Source organism: Solenopsis invicta, chromosome 1 (assembly GCF_016802725.1).
Source record: "Solenopsis invicta isolate M01_SB chromosome 1, UNIL_Sinv_3.0, whole genome shotgun sequence".
NCBI lineage: Eukaryota > Metazoa > Arthropoda > Insecta > Hymenoptera > Formicidae > Solenopsis > Solenopsis invicta.
Window position 1 is genome coordinate 22,442,736 of NC_052664.1, and position 18,645 is coordinate 22,461,380.

Genomic DNA, 18,645 nt, shown 5'->3' on the forward strand with positions numbered 1-18,645 from the left:
TGAATTTCTTATACAGTTCATATTTCCTCTTTTTCCCTCTAACGTTGAGAGAAAAAAAGAAAAAGATACTCTCTATTTTTATCTCAATGTAGGTTCATTTAAATTTTTATTAAATTTATTTGTCATCTCTTTTTAATTAAAAAAAAAAATAATAAAAAAATAAGGTAAACCGAAATTAAAGTTTATCTGTATAGATAGAAAATAACTGAGATTAACTTTAATATTAGTTTAACTTGCTCTATCTTTTTCTAAAACCTAATTGACGAATGAAAACAGATTGCTCACGTCGTTAATTGGCTAATTTAATATAAATATTGTGATTGGCTGTTCTAAGAGAAAAGTTGCGCCGTGATCAATTGCAAATCAAAAATAGAACGCTCTCAAATTGACCAATCATATTAGTCAAATAACCAATTGTTCAAATACAATTCGTCAAATCTTTCTCCGTTCAAGATTTCGGAGTGATTTTTAGCACACCGTGAATACAATTTATAAACTTTGTCCACTTATATCAATGCAAAATAATTTTAATCTCAAGTTAATTTACTCTAGTGAAAATTTTTCTCAGAATTTTTTATACAATTTTTCAGAATTTTTGAACAATTTTATAACTTCCTCAGTTTTGTTGTACAAATTGAAACATTTTTCAAAAATACTCAAAAAGTCATATCTACATCTTTCTCAAAATTTTTCATACATGAATTAATTCTGAAATATCTTGAGATTTCTAAAAATTTTTGTTCTATAATTTCTGATTAAATGTATAAAATTTTAAAAAGTTAAAGTATGTTTTAGAAATTATGGGATGAGAATATTTTAGAATTCACGTGTATGAAAAATTCAAAAAGAAGTAGATGTAGACTTTCTGTATATTTGTGAGTATTTCTGAAAAATGTTCCAATTCGCAGAAAATTTTCAGAGCAACTTTTTATCATTTTTTAGTTTTAAATATTATTTAATTTAGATATAAATAAGATTTTAGATATAACTCAATTTATAAAGAATATTGCGTGCTATTTAATTTTAAAGTCTCACGTAAACCCGCCTTAACGGAGCAAAAAAAAAATTACATGCAATCCTGCACGAAGGTTCCTCCCATCCCGTATATTGTCAAGACTAACAGCTGATATTACAGCACCAACCAACGGTACCAACCGATACCTGCCGGATGTTAGTCACAGTAAAAAGATTATTCGTTCGATCATGTCGCCCTGCAAATCCTCTGCGATATTTTTGCGGAAGTGTTTAACGGGGGAAACGTTATTGCAAATAATATGACGAAAGAGAGTGGCGTCAGTTGCTGGCGGTTAAACAAAGGTCCGTAGAAGGGTTTTTGCGTAGGTTAGGTGAACCATCCTATCTGTCATTCTACACATATAGTGAGATGGATAAGCACATGTATCTATGGAGAGGTGCCGACAAATTGTCCTTCGCATTCGGCGACAAGCCGAACGGCGTTATTTGCAAATTCGTCACCGTCAAGGATCACATTTTTGTGGCGACCACAACCAACAGCCTCTATCACGGGGAAGTGTCGTTCCGCGAGGACGTCTGTCCCACGCTCGTTTTCAAACGGGCTCAATTCGACGTCGTCGACCTGGCATCCAATTCCGAACACCTGTTCATCGTCAACACTAGCGGACATGTCTTGAAAGTAAATCCTCAGGACATGAATGTTGTAGACTCAATCGTTCTCAAGGAGGAAGTAAAGTATTGCAGTCATGGGTACGTGCACTAGGAGACATACGTTTTTTTTTACACTTCAAAATTATATATACTTATTAATATATTAATTACATATAAAATTATATATACAGCTTTTATTTTATAATATACTCGCAATCAGAAGCATAAGGTCATTAAGTGTTGATAAGCGAACAGAAAGATAGGAAAAAAACAGTGGAACATTTGGAGTAGCGGTGAGTGCTGATTGTTAAAATAAAAGATCCTAAGTTCAAATCTCAATCAGCTCCTTTATTTTTCCATCGCCTAAACGATTCTCACAAATATAGCTTATACAAATATGTCTTAACTCAGGATCCTTTATTTTTACAGCCAGCAGCAATCACTGCTATTCCAAATGCTTCACTATTTTTTCCTATATTTCCATTTACCTATCAACACCTAAAGACCTTACGCCTTTGAGTATTTTACAATTTTAACTGTTATCCTATCTTTATTACATATATTTAATTTTAATTTACAGTGGATATATTTAAAATTTATTCTTATATATTCTTTTTTCATTTAACATATCGCTTATTTGTTACAACATAATTAAAACAAAGTTTTCCCATTTAAATGTTTGGAATCATTAAAGTTTTGTAATAATATTTTGGTGTAATAATTTGGCTGTAGAGGAATAAAAGCATCATTAAACTTTACTTTTATTAGTGTAGTGAATTTTCATTAGAATTCTCTCTTTTTGCAGAAAATTCAAAGATGACAATTATGTAGCAAGTGAATGATATAAAACATATAAGCAGGGTTGGCTAATAATTAAGTTAAAAAGTTAAAAATTAAATAATAAAATAAATAATTTTTAACTTAATTAATTTCATGAATTAATTTTTTACTTGAACTAATTATTTTTAAACACAAGCTGCAACTTATTAACTTTTTTCCTAATTAAAAATTTACCTTTCTTTGCACAAGAAAAAATATATTCCTGTATAAAAAAACAATATTTCTTTGTTAATTTACAAACTTTATTTAACAAATAAAATATTAAATTTATATGATGGTCCATATTACGATTATTCTATTATTTAGAGTAATCTTATTTTTTTAATTAGTTTAAAAATTTTTTTAAATACGATATTCTAATTTAATATAAATGATGTTTTTCAAAATTAACTTTTAATTTAATTGTAACACAACTTTTTAATTAATTAATTTAGTTTTATAAAAATATTAATTTGCTCAACCCTGCATATAATATAAGGCATATATTTTCTATATTGTATTTATATATTTTGTATGTTTACATTCTGTCACTTATAATAGATATAAATGTAAGATTTATTTATGGCTGTTAAATAAATGAAATTTATTGTGAGCCTGTTTAATTTATTGACTGTACTGTATTCGTAACTATAGTGTTAGAAAGCATAATATCTGATTATAGAAAAGATGTTTTATTTTAATTGCAGATACAAAGAAGAAAATGAAGTGGTGAAAGTAAAATTTATAGCAGTTAGCGATCAAGCAGCATTATTTGTTACGGACACTGGGCAGTTGTGGGCTAGTGGTAATCAACCGCAGATAGACATAAGTAGTACAGAACCAAAAAAAGTTAAATTTTTTGAAGGGAGGACAGTGTCTGAGATTGCTTGTGGTTTTAATTTTAATGTGGCTGCTGTGAGAAAAACTACCAAATTTATGAAAGATGATACAGATAGTGAAAACGAGTTGGAAGAGGAAATCTTTATTAATTCTTGTCCACAATGTCTTAATAATGTCATGTTGAGTCCTGAAAGTGTAACATCGTCAGACACGTGTCTCACTGGTCATCATGCACAGCAGTTCAGCGAAGATCGTTCGACAAATTCCATCAGCGCTCTGTCCACTGCCAGTAAAGAGCACATTCCTCTACCAGAAATGGACAAAAAGGAGCAACAATCGTCTGACATCGTTGAAAATGGCGAGGAATGTCTGAATAATTTAACAGATTCCGACAAAGACGAAAAGAGAAATGTTATATTTATAAACACAGAAACTGCTCGACAATTTCTAACCAGGCAACTATCTTGGGTTTCGTCTTATGGAAGTGCGAAGGAAGACATACCCTTGGAAAGTGTCGATCGGTCAACAAGATTGATAAAGCAAAATGTTTCAAATATGGCAAACTTGGTGTACGAAGGGGTAAAAAATGTAGGAGGTAAAGTTGTAACTTTATCTAGACATATGAGTGGTAGTTCTGATATTAATGAAAGCAAAGCTGATAGCAATGAACACTTAGAAGAGCAAGGTGATACTTATACAAAGCCTACTGCAACTAGCTTGGCACTGAGCTTACGGTGCGAAGAGTTTCCTTGGTCATCAAGTACTGGCTCGTCTGAACACGAATTATCCCAACATGGCTTAAACGAAAGGATTAATACATTGTCTCGTAATGGCAGCAATATATTGGCAACAGAACTTTGGACATGGGGTGATGTACAGCACGGGCAATTGGGAACGGGAGATAATATTAAACGACCAAGGCCAGTATTAGTAACAAAGCTTAGCCATACTGGTATCAGAAAGATAACTTGCGGTGCCTTCCATGTGCTTGCTTTAACACTGGACGGCAGAGTATTTGCGTGGGGTCGTAACAACTTTAAACAGGTCACTTTGTACACTACAGTAGATCAAAGCGCTCCTCAGTTGTTCACCACAAAACTATCTTCCAATGAAAGAGCTATCGATATGGCTGCTGGCAATTTCCATAGTTTAATAATGATGCATCATGGTTTATATTTTATGGGACAATCGAGGTAACTAACTAAAGTAAAAATCTGCTTTTAAGTTAACGACTTTATTTCTATTTATTTATAAATGAATTATAATTATAATTTCAGTAAAGTTGGAGATATGTTTCAACTTGACATACAAAACAAAGATGAATCAATCAGTCCTAGAGAGATTTTCAGTTCTGGGCAATACAGTTGTTGTTCTGTGATAAACGAACCGGCAATAAATGTATCAGAAGATTTAATAAACGATCAGATCTTCTTGGAAAAAATGTTAACTGTTTACCAAAATCTCATCAAACCGTTTCAAAAGAAAAGCGGCGTGACCCAAGAAGCCAATGTGTATGAAACACTGTGTCGTTGTTATGCAGAATTGATGCACTTTAGCGTTTTAAATGTCATAAGTTTGTGGGATTATTTTAACCACATTGGAGAAGCATATGAAGTCACGATCGTTGCCAATATAGAAGAATTTACTACAGTATATAAATACTATTTAAATGCTATTTGCGATGTTATATCTCTTGGTGGTTTTATGCATATTGCAAAACTCATTGAAGTGCCACAAGTAGTAACAAATTTATTTGTACATAATTTAAAAAGTAATGATATAAAAAAACACAACAATGAAATTGTTATAACAATGGCATTACAGCATCCTTTATGTAAATTAAATGGGTAAGTTGTACATCAGTATTATTTATATATCATCTACATTACAAATATTAAAATTTATATTATTATAGTATATTACATTTGTATTTATTACATTTGTATTTATTACATTTATTGTTATAAGAATTTAACATAAACTTTAAATATATAACATTTCTTCTCTCTCTCTCTCTCTCTCTCTCTCTCTCTCTCACTGACATTGATATAAAAAAATATATGTATGTAATATACATATATCTTATTATAGATACAAGAATATGATTCATAGTCTAATAAAAAGTAACGGCACAAAAATGGGTGTTGAACGATTACAAGAAGCTCTTATAAAATGGGAGCAAGTATATGATGAACAAGAAAAACGTCAAAAAGAGGCGGAAGCTACAAAATTATTTTGGGAAAGTTCTGGAAAGCTAGGAGAAACACTGAGATCTCCCAATAGGAGGCTCATTCGAGAATCAAGAACATACCCGCTATCAATACTTAATTCTGGTAGATTTTCATCACATTGGTTTATTTTATTAACAGATATTTTCATACATGTCACTAGTACTACACATACAATCCATCCACTTCGAACATTATGGGTGGAACTCCTACCAGACTCTGAAAATGTACAGGTACAAAATTACTTATTACACATTATACTTTATTAATAATTAAAACTGATGGCAAGTGTAACTAAAAACAAATTTCAATTATTCAGAATGCTATATCAGTTGTTGCACCAGAGGATACTTTTGTATTATACACTCCTACCCCTTCTGATCGCAATGAGTGGTTACATGCTCTACAAAATACTATAAAGTACAGTTTGCAAAAAGTGATCGGAAATGTGCCTCCATTAGCACGATCAAGCTCATTCTCTTTCACAAAACATAATATTTTTAAGGACGCAAAATATTCTGGTTTGTAGAATTTATAAAATATTTTTGATTAAAGAAGCATGCAAAAGCAATTATGTACAAAAAATATGTACACTGAGTCATATCACAAATTTATAGGACGATGGTTGAATGGCAAACCACATGGGTTTGGGAAACTGGAATGGTCAGATACTCGTACGTACGTAGGCCAATTTCATAAAGGTATTATTCATGGTACCGGAAAGATGGAAATTCCAATGCAAGGTGTATATGAAGGGCAATGGAAAGATGGTCAACAAAATGGATATGGAACAATGAAGTGAGATTCATTTCTTGAAAATACGTTCACATGTGATTATTAGAATTCATTATTTTATAAAGCAATCCAAATATTAGTGTATGTGTGTAAAGTTTTCTAGTACATTTCCTAATCTACAAATTATTCACAAAAAATTAATAATGCAAGAATATTTTAGGTACACCAATGGAGATGTTTACGAAGGATATTTTAAAGATGGATTACCTCATGGTCATGGTGTCAAAAAAGAAGGCCACTTCATGGCGTCAATTGCATCTGTTTATATTGGAGAATGGGCTGCTGGTGTTAAACAAGGTTACGGAATAATGGATGATATAATGACAGGTAAATATACATTTATTAAATTAAAAGTAAACTACAAGATAAAAAGATTCTAAAAATAAAATGATAAATTTTTAATTAATCATAATGTTAAAATTACACATATATCTTAGTAACAATTCAATAATACAGGTGAAAAATATCTTGGATCATGGAGTAATGGCATGAAACATGGTAATGGTTTAATCGTGACACTCGATGGCATTTATTATGAAGGTGTTTTTACACAAGATGTTTTAACGGTAATATATTTGAACATTTTTTAATATAAAGTGTTTTGTTAAAAAGATATAAATTACTGATTTCAATATTGTCCATTAGGGTCATGGAGTAATGGTATTTGAGGACGGCACACATTATGAAGGTGATTTTAAGTCCGCAGGAATATTTTGTGGAAAAGGTACATTAACATTTCCAAGTGGCGATAGATTAGAAGGTAACATGAATGGTGCATGGAATGAAGGTGTCAAAGTTATTGCCACATTGCATATGAATAAAGCTAGTGGAACTGCTCAATCTAATTCAAAGCCAGCGTAGGTATCATTTATATTACTGCAATATTAAACATTATTTTATTAGTAGCTAATAGCAAATTAATTATTAACAATTAACAATTTATATTTAAGAGTTTTTTAAATTATTTTCATTATTTTTATTAGATCTTTTGGAAAACTATGTGTACCTCCGGATCAAAAATGGAAAGCGATATTTAAACAATGTTATCAACAACTTGGCGTATCTGAACCAGTCATTAAAAATTCCAGTTACAATGAAAAATCTATAGAAACGCAAAAAGTATGGCAAAATGTTGCTAGTATAATAACAAAATCCCATCAGAAAACATTGCAACGAAAAAAATTGTCTGCTAATACCTCAAATACAAAAGAGAGAAGTAGCGAAACTATTGATCAATTGGATAAGATACCAGGCTTTGGAAGAGACAAACTCACTAATCAGACTTACAATGAAGTTCATAAGTATTTAGTGAAAGCTTTTGAAAGCCCGCATCATCCATTAGGCGCTCTATTGACAGAAACAGCTGCAGTATATACAGCTACTTATGGTGGAGTAAGAGTACATCCGTTATTGCTTAGCCATGCAGTATCTGAACTTCACAGTATTACAACAAGAATATATGAGATTGTGCTTCTTTTATTCCCGGCTCTACCACGTTGTGGCAAGGAGTATGTTCTTGAAACTGATAGTGAAGAAGAGTATGTATTGTAAAATCTATGAAAAATATATCTAAAATTCTCAATAATGAATTTTGATTTAAAGACATTCACTTTTAGGCAAGTCATAAGTGCTGCCGCGATACTTCATCCGATATTACTGCCACGTGTACATTCAGCACTTTTTGTATTATACGCCTTACATAATAAAAAGGAGGATGATGCATACTGGGAAAGATTAATGAAATGGAATAAACAGCCTGATATTACTTTAATGGCCTTCCTTGAAATTGATCAGTAAGTAGTAAATTTATATAACAATAAAAAAAAGTTAATTGTCATTTATATTCTGCTTCATAGTATTATAACAATTATATTTATATTTAACTTTTATGATACCGACTAATAGCTTTCTACAACAAGCTATTAGTCAGTATCATAAGCCATAAGCCATAAAAATTGATCAATCATAGTCGAATATTCTCTTCACATTTGACTGTGATTGGTCAAATTTTATGGCTTGTGACTTATGATACCAACTAATTGTAGAAAGCTATTGCAGCTTATAGCTATAGCTTATTGTAGAAAGCTATTATAATTACTTTTCTTATACAAAATTGCAGGAAATTCTGGAAGACTACGAATGTAATGAGCATTTCAGATAATTCATTACCATATCAGCATGAACCATATTTCAGTGAGGCTATAGAAACTTTACAGCAACTTAAAACGACTTTCTCACCTTTAGAAAAGCTATTAGTGGTTAGAAATACATTTGAACAAATGACACAAGTAAGAAAATATAGGCAATATTAATATTGCTTAAGAGTGTATTTAAGTAAATTATTTATATTAACACATTTTTCTACGTTCAACTGCAGGCAGTACAAAAACAATTAGGATCTACGTATTTGTGGACGATGGACGAACTGTTTCCAGTGTTTAGTTTTGTTGTAGTGCGTGCTAGTGTGTTACAATTAGGGAGCGAAATACATTTTATTGAGGACTTCATGGAACCATATTTGCAAAATGGAGAACTTGGCATAATGTTCACTACTCTTAAGGTCAGATATGATTATAACAGATAAAATAGAAAATAAGAGCTGTTTAATACACTAATAAATTAAATTAATTTTATTATAGGCATGTTATTACCAGATATTACAAGAAAAAACAAACATGGGCGATTAAAATCCATGTTTTTACAAATATATGGTACAATGAAATGATATATATATATATATATATATATATATATATATATATAACGTGTGTGTGTGTGTGCATACATATATACATACATACATACACACATATATATATATATACACACATACACACCTCAACACCTCACAAGATAAAAATGGACATAGGAAAAGTATGTATTTGCATTATAATAAAAACTAAAGTGATAATTTGCATTTAGGATACGTAATATACACTTTAGCGACTTGATTATATAAAGCCAAAGCCTCAGATGTGAAATAAGAAGTGGCATAACATATCAGTTCATTTTGTTGTTATAAAATGTATATAAGTTTACTGTTGAAAGGTAGTTATCATTAATTAATTCAGTGTTCTACAAACACAACATTTGCATATGAATCATACATATAAAATTGAACTTCAGTACTTCCAGTTATCTGTTATTCAAATATATCACGCATTAAAAAGCCATAGTGCGTAGCTCAATATAATGTGATAAGAAAAAAGTTTAAAGTTACCTTTATTTATATACATTTCTACATTTTATCTTCTCTGTACTATAATGTTAGCTTACAGAAACGCTTAGAAAGCTTTTTTATATATTATAATTGCATAGCATATTTAACTTTCCTAATTTGTAAATATATCACTTTTAATAGAGGTTCTCTTTTATACAATTTACAGCATGTTTACTCATTAATATCACTTTAAAAATTTATTTATTATGATTTAAAAATAAATACATATATACCATAATACATACACTATAATTGTAATACAAAGAAGAGAGGAAATTGGTTCCTCATTAAACAATTCGCGCGCGTGACAAACTGTTTCTATTATAATTCATATAAAGAGTATATTTCTACTTTGTAATTTGCAAAAGTATATACTAGATATTTGTCTGTTAAGAAATTCCATGTATAATCCATTGAAGTACGTGTATGTATAGTATTGTAAGAGATCTAATAGCATATACGTATGCTTATATATTTTTTAATCAATACATATATATATATTAATTATGTAATATTAATTCATATATACAAATTAATTACATAATTAATACATAAAAATTGATTAAAATTTAAATTATAACTTATGTAAAAGACATTTAAAATAATTTTAAGAACTTGTTTTAGTTATATTTAACTATTTCAGAATACGTATATGTCATATACAATTATATTATGTTAAAAAAAATTAAATTTTTATTTTTATTTACAGATATTGTTTAACTGTGCTGTTATATGTGTTCCATAAATTATCTCTTATGTTACTTTTATTTAGTTTATATGTGATATTAGTTAAACAAAAAAAATATTTTCTAATAACTAGCATGTACCTGAAACATATTCTTTATATTAATCCAAAAGAGCTTGCTTATCGCTCGATGTTTATATTTATCATAAAATTTTATCAAGAACCATATAATATAATTATTATTTTTTTTTAATTGCAAAAAAGTGATTATCAAGTGTTTTTCAGGGTTTTGTTTATTAAAAATAAACCCTTACATATCTACATTTAAAATCAAGATTAATGATGCAGGCTCTATCGGATTAATATAATTAAATATACAATAATTATTTTCAATAGACTGTACACATTTTATAATACGTTTGTCAAAGCCAAAATTAAGAGATCAAATTGTTAGCATCAAATAATATAAGAGATCAAATATTACATCCCATTTGAATGCATTGAGTTAAAATATAAATTAAGAATTAGTCACAATGTGTAAAATAAATTTCATTCTGAAATATTAAACATTCCAAAAATTATAGTACATGGAATAGTTTTTTATTTACACAGTAATATTTGGAAAAAGTATATACCATGGTAAATAATATAAAACATTAATGTTGTATACCATATCGATATTACTTGCAGCAAATAAGATTATTGAATTGATAATATAGATATATTGTATTGGAGATATATACTTTTTATTGTAAAAGCAGAAATGTGAAGAGATTAGTTTACCATCAAGAGGCCATTAGGTGAAAATTTATAACAGAATGATCTATTAAATAAATCGCATTTTCTAAATGATGTAATGCGTGGAAGAATTATCAGCAGTTATTTTGTACTACTAAAAATAGTACATTAAAAAATACTATTAAAAGTATCTAGTAATTTGTACTATTAGAAATAACTACTATAAGTAAAAAGAATATGATCATGCAAATATAAAATAGCATAATAAAATCTACACATTGTTAATATATGTATTAATTTAAGTAATTATATTATATATCCCATTTTGGCATAAAGTTCTTCGAATAGTGTAAACATTATGTATTGTGAATTTTTAAACAATCCTGACAATGTTTCATTACATATGTATCGAATTGAAAATAGATTATTATAAACTTCATGCACAATCGGCTGATTATGTTAATATTAACAATTGTTTATTTATCGCTATTGTAAAAAATAAAATGGTCAGAAAAAATACATATTTTCTATCATTAAAAAAAACTACGCTCCTGGCTGAAAGGATTTTTCGCCATCTCTACAATGTGGACATACACTGCGATGCCAATTAATCAGACAGATTAGAGCTCGAAAAGTAGGTCGCCCGACTTTTGGCACACCTAGGGGTGCGCTCAGATGTCGTTTTATTGTTTTGTCGTTTGTTGTTTACCGAATGTTAAACAAGGATAGAATAATGTCTGGGTGCCTAGACGTTCATTCTGGGCTGTGTTCAGTCTTCCCCACCAGGATGTACCCAGACATCATTCTATCTCTGTTTAACACTCAGTAAACAACAAAGATAAAACGACATCTGGGTGCACCCGGGTGGGGAATCTGAACACAGCTTTGGTGAATAGAGCGCCGAGCGCGCGTACACGAAGTCAACTTGAAATAGTTCTTGTCCTATCCGCTTTCACGTGAGCGATGCACCCTGTACCGACGCGATAATTTACGCGAATGCAATGAGGACGAGGCGTAAATACCGAATAGTAGAGACAAATAAATAGTAGATATGAATACAAATTGATTCACTCTCTCACAGTTTGCCGCTGATGGTCGCCCGTTCAGCTCCGTCTCAACTGCAGTTCTCGAACATACATTCAAGATCCAAGATCCTCACGACGATTTGTCTTCATTCACACTTGGCACAAACACGGTCCTTCGTTTTCGGCATTCTTGAAACATTTCTGGAACTCACACGCGTGACGCGTCTGAAATTCGAGATACAATGTGGTGACACTCGAGGTGAATTCAAGGCTCAGAACGACGATAGTCGGCCCGTCGGACGACTGTGATGCAATCGACGGTTAAAAAAATATCAGTGACGGGCGAACACGTCCGAACTTGTAGACGGTCCCTAGCGGACTAAAAAAACGCTTGCGTCTGCTCGCGTTAAAAACTCGTGCATACATACAATACAGGACGACGAAGATACAAGCTGAAATAGGCCACGACACGGTAGCAACGTCGCACGTCGCATCATCCTGTCTGACCGACCGACTGACCGTTACCGTTTGAGCGGCACTGCGTAGCGGCACGCAGGCGCGGTTTCACGCCGCTACGCAGTGCCGGCAATGGCCGGTCAGTCGGAAGGTCGGGTGTACGGGTGTACGACGGCGCGACGTCATTACGCGTCGCGGCGCATTTCAACTCGTATCTTCATCGTCCCCTACGAGTTTTTGATGCAAGTGAGTGTTTCGAAAGTGAAGTGAGTGTCGGACGTTTGTGCAAACATCCGTCGTGTCAGATACGATGCATGATGCGAAGTCGTGTCGCGTTCAATCGTGTTTCGTATCTTCTCCGTTGCCTCATATCCCGAGTTTCAGACGCGTGTGAGTACTAAGACTACCAGGAGTGTTTCGAGAGTGCCAAAAACGAAGGATCGCGTATTCGAGCCAAGTATGAATCAAGATGTATCATCGTGAAGATCTTGGATCTTGAACGTTCGAGAGCTGTGGCCGAGACGTAGCGTCGAAGCTGAACAGATGAGCGACCAGTGGCGAACCGTGAGTCAATTCATTTGTATCTATTATTTATTTGCCCCCAAGATTCAGCATTCGCGCCTCATCCGCATTGCGGATTGCGTTTGCATAAATGATCGTTGATGCAATGCGACGAGACAAATCAACGAGATAAATCAATCGCACAAAAGCGGTTAGGTTAGGAACAATTTGAAGTTGATTTCTTGTACGCGCGTTTGGCGGTCCCTTTGTCAGGTGTGCCAATAGTCCCGGGTGATGGACTTATCGAGGTTTAACCTAGTAGGTAAATTGGCATCGTAGTGTATTTCCACGTTGTAGAGATGGCGTCTCGAAAAATCGTATGAATTAATTGTGAAAGTGGGGGCATGGTCTCTTAGGTTTCTCCCTGCTCCTATTTAAATTCATCAATTAATCAATCGCATTATATGCAAATATAGCTTTTACAGAGCAAAGTTACATTTGTACATAATATGATCAATCAATGAAAATCAAAGAAGTCGTCTTACACGACACGAACAAATCTTTTGCATCACTCTATTACTCAGCACATGCACGGTCATGTGAGAATCGTAATGTAGCGGGCGGAATAGCGAACAAGGCCGAAGGAAAATAACTGAGGGTAGGGATAGAGTGGGCAAAGTGGAAATTATTATACCGAGTGATCGTTCAATTTTGGAAATTTTGTTTACGATAAGTATCAAACGCAGATCACAATTTATAAATAAAAAGACGTTCGTAAACAAGTTAACGAAAAATCCGTTCGAGATTTTTGAAACGGACAGAGTGTGACGGTCGCTTGGAAATTACATCGCAAGTGATATAACCTGAATGTAAACTAACCTCTCGATACTTCGACACTTATTTGACGCAGAGGAAACTTCTACAGCAAGAAACGTCGCTTCACAGCTCTTAAAAAACGTATGTAATATTCAATTATTATGAGAATATTTTAAAAATATTTTTAATTTTATCTTGAAATGTATGGCAATTATAATTTTAACATTAGTCATGTTGCAATTATAATTTAACATTAGTCATGCTCTTCTAGATTGTTATTACTTAACATGCATGACTTACATTTTAAAATGACGATTATTCAGTTTATGTCGCAAATAAAATTTTTAAGTAAACTCGTAACGTTACCTTTTTGTTTTCGATAAAAAAATGACTTGTAAACAGAAACTATGTCGAAACGCAAGTTTGATGATATGGAAGATCCATCTAATAAGCAACCGCTTAAGAACTCACTGGACTCTGACGAAGAAGACGATGAAGTAAATGAGGATACATATAATGTTATGAATGAAGATGAATTTGAAGGTATTCAGATTTTGATGTGTGATATTAATATGAATAAATCAATATGTTATTTCTATTGTTATTTCATTGTTAATTTTATTATATTTTAATTTTTATTTTGTATAATATTTGATATAATTACAATAGCTTAATTATATCTATTTAACAGGTACAGAAGATGGACCCTCAGCACCAGAAGCAAATGTGGGATTTACAGCATTTAATATGAAAGAAGAGTTGGAAGAAGGTCATTTTGATAAAGAAGGACATTACCTCTGGAAAAAGGAAAAACAAATAAGTGATAACTGGTTGGACAATATTGATTGGGTCCAGGTCAGTGTGGAATGAATAAGTATAAAGTTTGCTTGAAGTTGAACTAATCCATTTGTGTGAAAATGTAGAATTCTCATTTTGTGAAAATGTACTTCCAAGAATTGCGTTACTCTTTAAACTTTTGAAATAGTGTTTACCTGTTTTTTATATAATGTACTTTAAGAGTTTCAAAAATATTATTACATGCAATTTTTATAGATCAAACCTGGTTCTACCACAAATGTACAAAAAAGTACCAAATCAAGCAAAAGTCATGGATTAGGAGACAGCGATAGTGACGATGATGGAGATATTATGTTTGATCCCATTCCATTGTATAAACAAATCTTAGAATATCTTAAACCTGGTGAAACCGTTTCAAAGACATTATGCAGACTTGGTAAACACAATTACTAATAGAGCATGCATTCAAATGATAGGAAGTAAATATATCTCCTATTTTAGGTAAAGGGAAAAAGAAATTAACCACAACTGAAAGATGGAAAAAGAAAAAGGAATCTAAGACACGTGAAGAAGAAGAAGATCCAAATTCTATTAACATAACAAAATTAACAGAACTGGCGAATGAATTGTTAACGCGCACTGGTAATATGGACATATATCAAGAAAGCTACGAACAGATAAAAAAGAAGGTAAAAAATTATAATACTTATGCATAATATATATTATTATCTTTCTTATAAGAAATATTATATTTTATAGATTGAACAAGGAGATAAATATGCACACCCTTCGAAACAAGAAGCAGAATTGGATATGTATGCTGACGATTTTGATGAAAAGGAAAAAGCAAAGCTGGACGACGTCGATAGTGGTAAGTAATACAATATATTAATGGCAAATATTTTTACGTTATCTTTTTTCTCGCATAAAGAAATTTTTGTATGGTGTACATTACAATAACCATTCGTCCTTTATTTTAGAGGACAGTCCTTTATTTCAGATAGCTGTCCTTTAGATTTATTTATTTTTCTAAAACTCTTGTCCTTTATTTTAACAGAATTTTTATTTAATTAGCGTTTAATGTCTAAGATTGTGCTAATAAATAAATTTTTATGAAAACACTCGACAAATTTAATTTTATGCAAGGGCGGTATTAATTGTTTGGTACTGTCAAAGAGAGTTATTGTTGTCTGCTGTAAATCAACCATTATATATTTTCGGTACTTAAAACAATAGGCACATGTTGAAATTTAGTGAAAGCGATTGAATCAGTTTGTCTCAAAAGAGGGAAAGGGAATTTTGATACATTGAATTGCTATTGACACTTCTGCGAATTTATTTGATTAATTTAACTAGAGATTGTTGAAAAAAATATATTTAAAATATTGTGGAAGTTTATATATGTCTCCGCGACTCAAACGCTCCTATCAATAGGTTATTATATTTCTTCAAATATTCTTAATAATAAATAATATTTGGAGTCATAAAAAAATTCAACTTAAAGTTGATACTCTTGAAGCTTTACAAAATGCAGTATATATGTATAAATATATTTGCTAAAAATGTATAAAATATGAATATATATACATAAAGATAATTTATCTTATATAATTATATATTTAATTAAAATTTAGATTACATCTGTTTTTATTTTTTATTATCTCGAAGCTATACCAAATTTAAATCAAGAGTTCTAACATAGTCGAACCAATTTAAAATTACCAGAAAACTGCAAACTATCTTATTTTGATATACTACGCAAGAAAATTTTGTTATTCATTGATTTCTAACTTTAACATAAAATGGTTTGGAAATATCTAGGAATAAAATCTTAAAATTTTTAGTTTAGTCCGTTATTTTCTCGACGAAAATATGGTCATCATATGTATATTGTTCATATGTATACATAATGTTTATATAGGAAAGACAGCGGAAGCAAGCAATGCAGAAGATAGCATAACGTGGGATCTGAAATGGTCCCAAGACGAAAATGCAGAGATACATGGGCCTCATACTAGTCAGCAAATGCATGCGTGGTCAAAGGAGGGATACTTTAAAAAGGGTGCTTGGGTCAGAAAAACCGGACAACAGAATCAATTTTACAATGCTGCTAGAATAGACTTTGAACTTTATCTGTGACACTTTGATGCAAAAATGTGAATAAATAAATATAAAAATTGTCAAATCACGAAACTTTTATGAAAGTAACATATTTTGTCCCACAATAAAAATTAAACTTTGCATATTTTATATAGTTCCAAAAAAGTAATGTATTTATGTGATCGACTGACGCTGCGATATAAGTACTTAGAATATCTATTTGAAACTGAAAAAATATATTTTGAACTTTATTCAACTCTTCACAATGAGATTAAAGCAGATTATTCAACGTTATAAATGGATTTTTTCTTAGCTTGACATTAAAAGATATATACTTAATAACAAAATAACAGATTTGTTAGATTTAGATTGTACAGCAAACCCTAATGATTGTTTAAAACTTCTTGAAACAGTTATGAAAGAATCTGGGAGGCTCTACTTACACTGGAAAAAAAAACGAAATATTTAGAAACGAATGTTACTTGCGATATTTGATGTTTTCTTCGATATTTATTGATTATAAAAGAATTTAATTGTGACGATGGAATATATATTTCTATAAGAAATAATTTTTGTTAGATAATTTATTTGCTAAAAATAAAAATTTTTTTTGTTATATTAAAATAAGAGATTTACCTAACAAGGAAAAGCTTCGAAGTGTCCCCCTCCAATTTTAACGAGCCTTTAATATGTGTGGTATAGATAAAAATAAGAAACGCGTTTTTTTATACGTGCCCGTTTTTACTTTTAAGAGATGAAACATCCATTTGAAGAAAATCGGTTTTTTTCTTTTGAAGTGTATATCGTCGAAACTATAAGAGATAGAGAAAAATGTTCTAAGTGAGAGTTAAATGGTTTGAAGAGTACTTTATAACAGTGATAAAAAAATTTTTATCTCTAGTGGGGGAAAATATAAATTTTTTTTTATTAATGGGCGCGTATAAAAAAATATGTGTCTCTTATTTTTATCTGTACTACAACATATTAAAACTCGTCAAAATCGAAGAGGGACACCTCGAAACCTATCCTTGTAAGTAAAACATTGCAAACACATATTTGTATCTAAGTACATTTTGATATTGATTTTTAAACTTATGAAATATTAATTAAATACTATTGCTGTTGCTCAATTAATTTGATAAGGATTAGATATGTTACTCGAGTAATTTGTTAAACCAACAAGGGAGTTTCATACAAAGTTTCAAGCTTGATATGGCAATCATATCTAAAAGTTACATGTATTATATACACGTATATAATATTTTTATGTATGTAAAGTTTTTACATGAGAAAATCATGGATTATTATGAAAAATATCTGTATAAATTTAAAAACAGATCCATGAGTAAGAACACAATGTATTAATAGATGGCTCAAATTATGTTTAAATAATTTTAAGGTAATAAAACAGTAATTTTTTTAAATTTTGTTTTTTTATTTGTTTATAGAAAAAAATAAAAAAACACTCTCTCTCTCTCTCTCTCTCTCTCTCTTCTCCTTCTCTTAATTAACACAAATTAATGAATTTATGAGAAATTTTAATAGTTAATTTAATAGTTAATAAATATTTATATAATTTGGATTTATTTAAATATTAATTCCCACTTTATAAATAATTCTCTCTTATTTAACAAGTCAATTACGACATTAATTATATATATGATATATGATTAATAATATATATAATTATAAAGATATTTTTTTTTAAACTTATATCTTTTATGCTATAAAATTACAAATTGGTTAACAAATAATTATCTCATAATTTAGGAAAATTTTGAAGTACAAAATATATATATAATAAGCAGTATTTACATAATAATTCATTTTTTTTTTATAAAATATTTAATCGGGAAACGTTTTTGCGTGCAAAGGATGTTGCCACACGTGCATTTTAATGAGTTATTAAAAACCATCTGGTACTTAAATCAAGACGGAACTAAACTCATACTTTAGAGACTTCTTGCGCATTCCTACGGGAGTGGGGTCGCAGAAATT

General features: G+C 30.6%; 2 protein-coding genes across 2 annotated transcripts; both read left to right on the forward strand.

The window, feature by feature from the left end:
- Window positions 1-1,384: 1,384 nt before the first annotated feature.
- On the forward strand, window positions 1,385-11,470 carry LOC105194519 (alsin). The gene is made up of 14 exons (XM_026131407.2): window positions 1,385-1,725; window positions 3,153-4,478; window positions 4,563-5,132; window positions 5,377-5,746; window positions 5,833-6,034; window positions 6,131-6,311; window positions 6,469-6,635; window positions 6,765-6,874; window positions 6,954-7,165; window positions 7,292-7,846; window positions 7,925-8,101; window positions 8,428-8,596; window positions 8,686-8,868; window positions 8,948-11,470. The coding sequence occupies exons 1-14, from the start codon at window positions 1,385-1,387 to the stop codon at window positions 8,993-8,995; spliced, it is 4,611 nt and encodes a 1,536-aa protein (XP_025987192.1). The 3' UTR covers window positions 8,996-11,470.
- Window positions 11,471-13,325: 1,855 nt separating this feature from the next.
- Window positions 13,326-16,896, forward strand: LOC105203743 (CD2 antigen cytoplasmic tail-binding protein 2 homolog). Its single transcript, XM_011172630.3, has 7 exons — window positions 13,326-13,890; window positions 14,152-14,292; window positions 14,441-14,604; window positions 14,803-14,983; window positions 15,049-15,236; window positions 15,307-15,418; window positions 16,469-16,896. Exons 2-7 carry the CDS (start codon window positions 14,157-14,159, stop codon window positions 16,684-16,686), a joined length of 999 nt encoding a protein of 332 aa, XP_011170932.2. The 5' UTR covers window positions 13,326-13,890; window positions 14,152-14,156; the 3' UTR covers window positions 16,687-16,896.
- The last annotated feature ends 1,749 nt before the right edge of the window (window positions 16,897-18,645 follow it).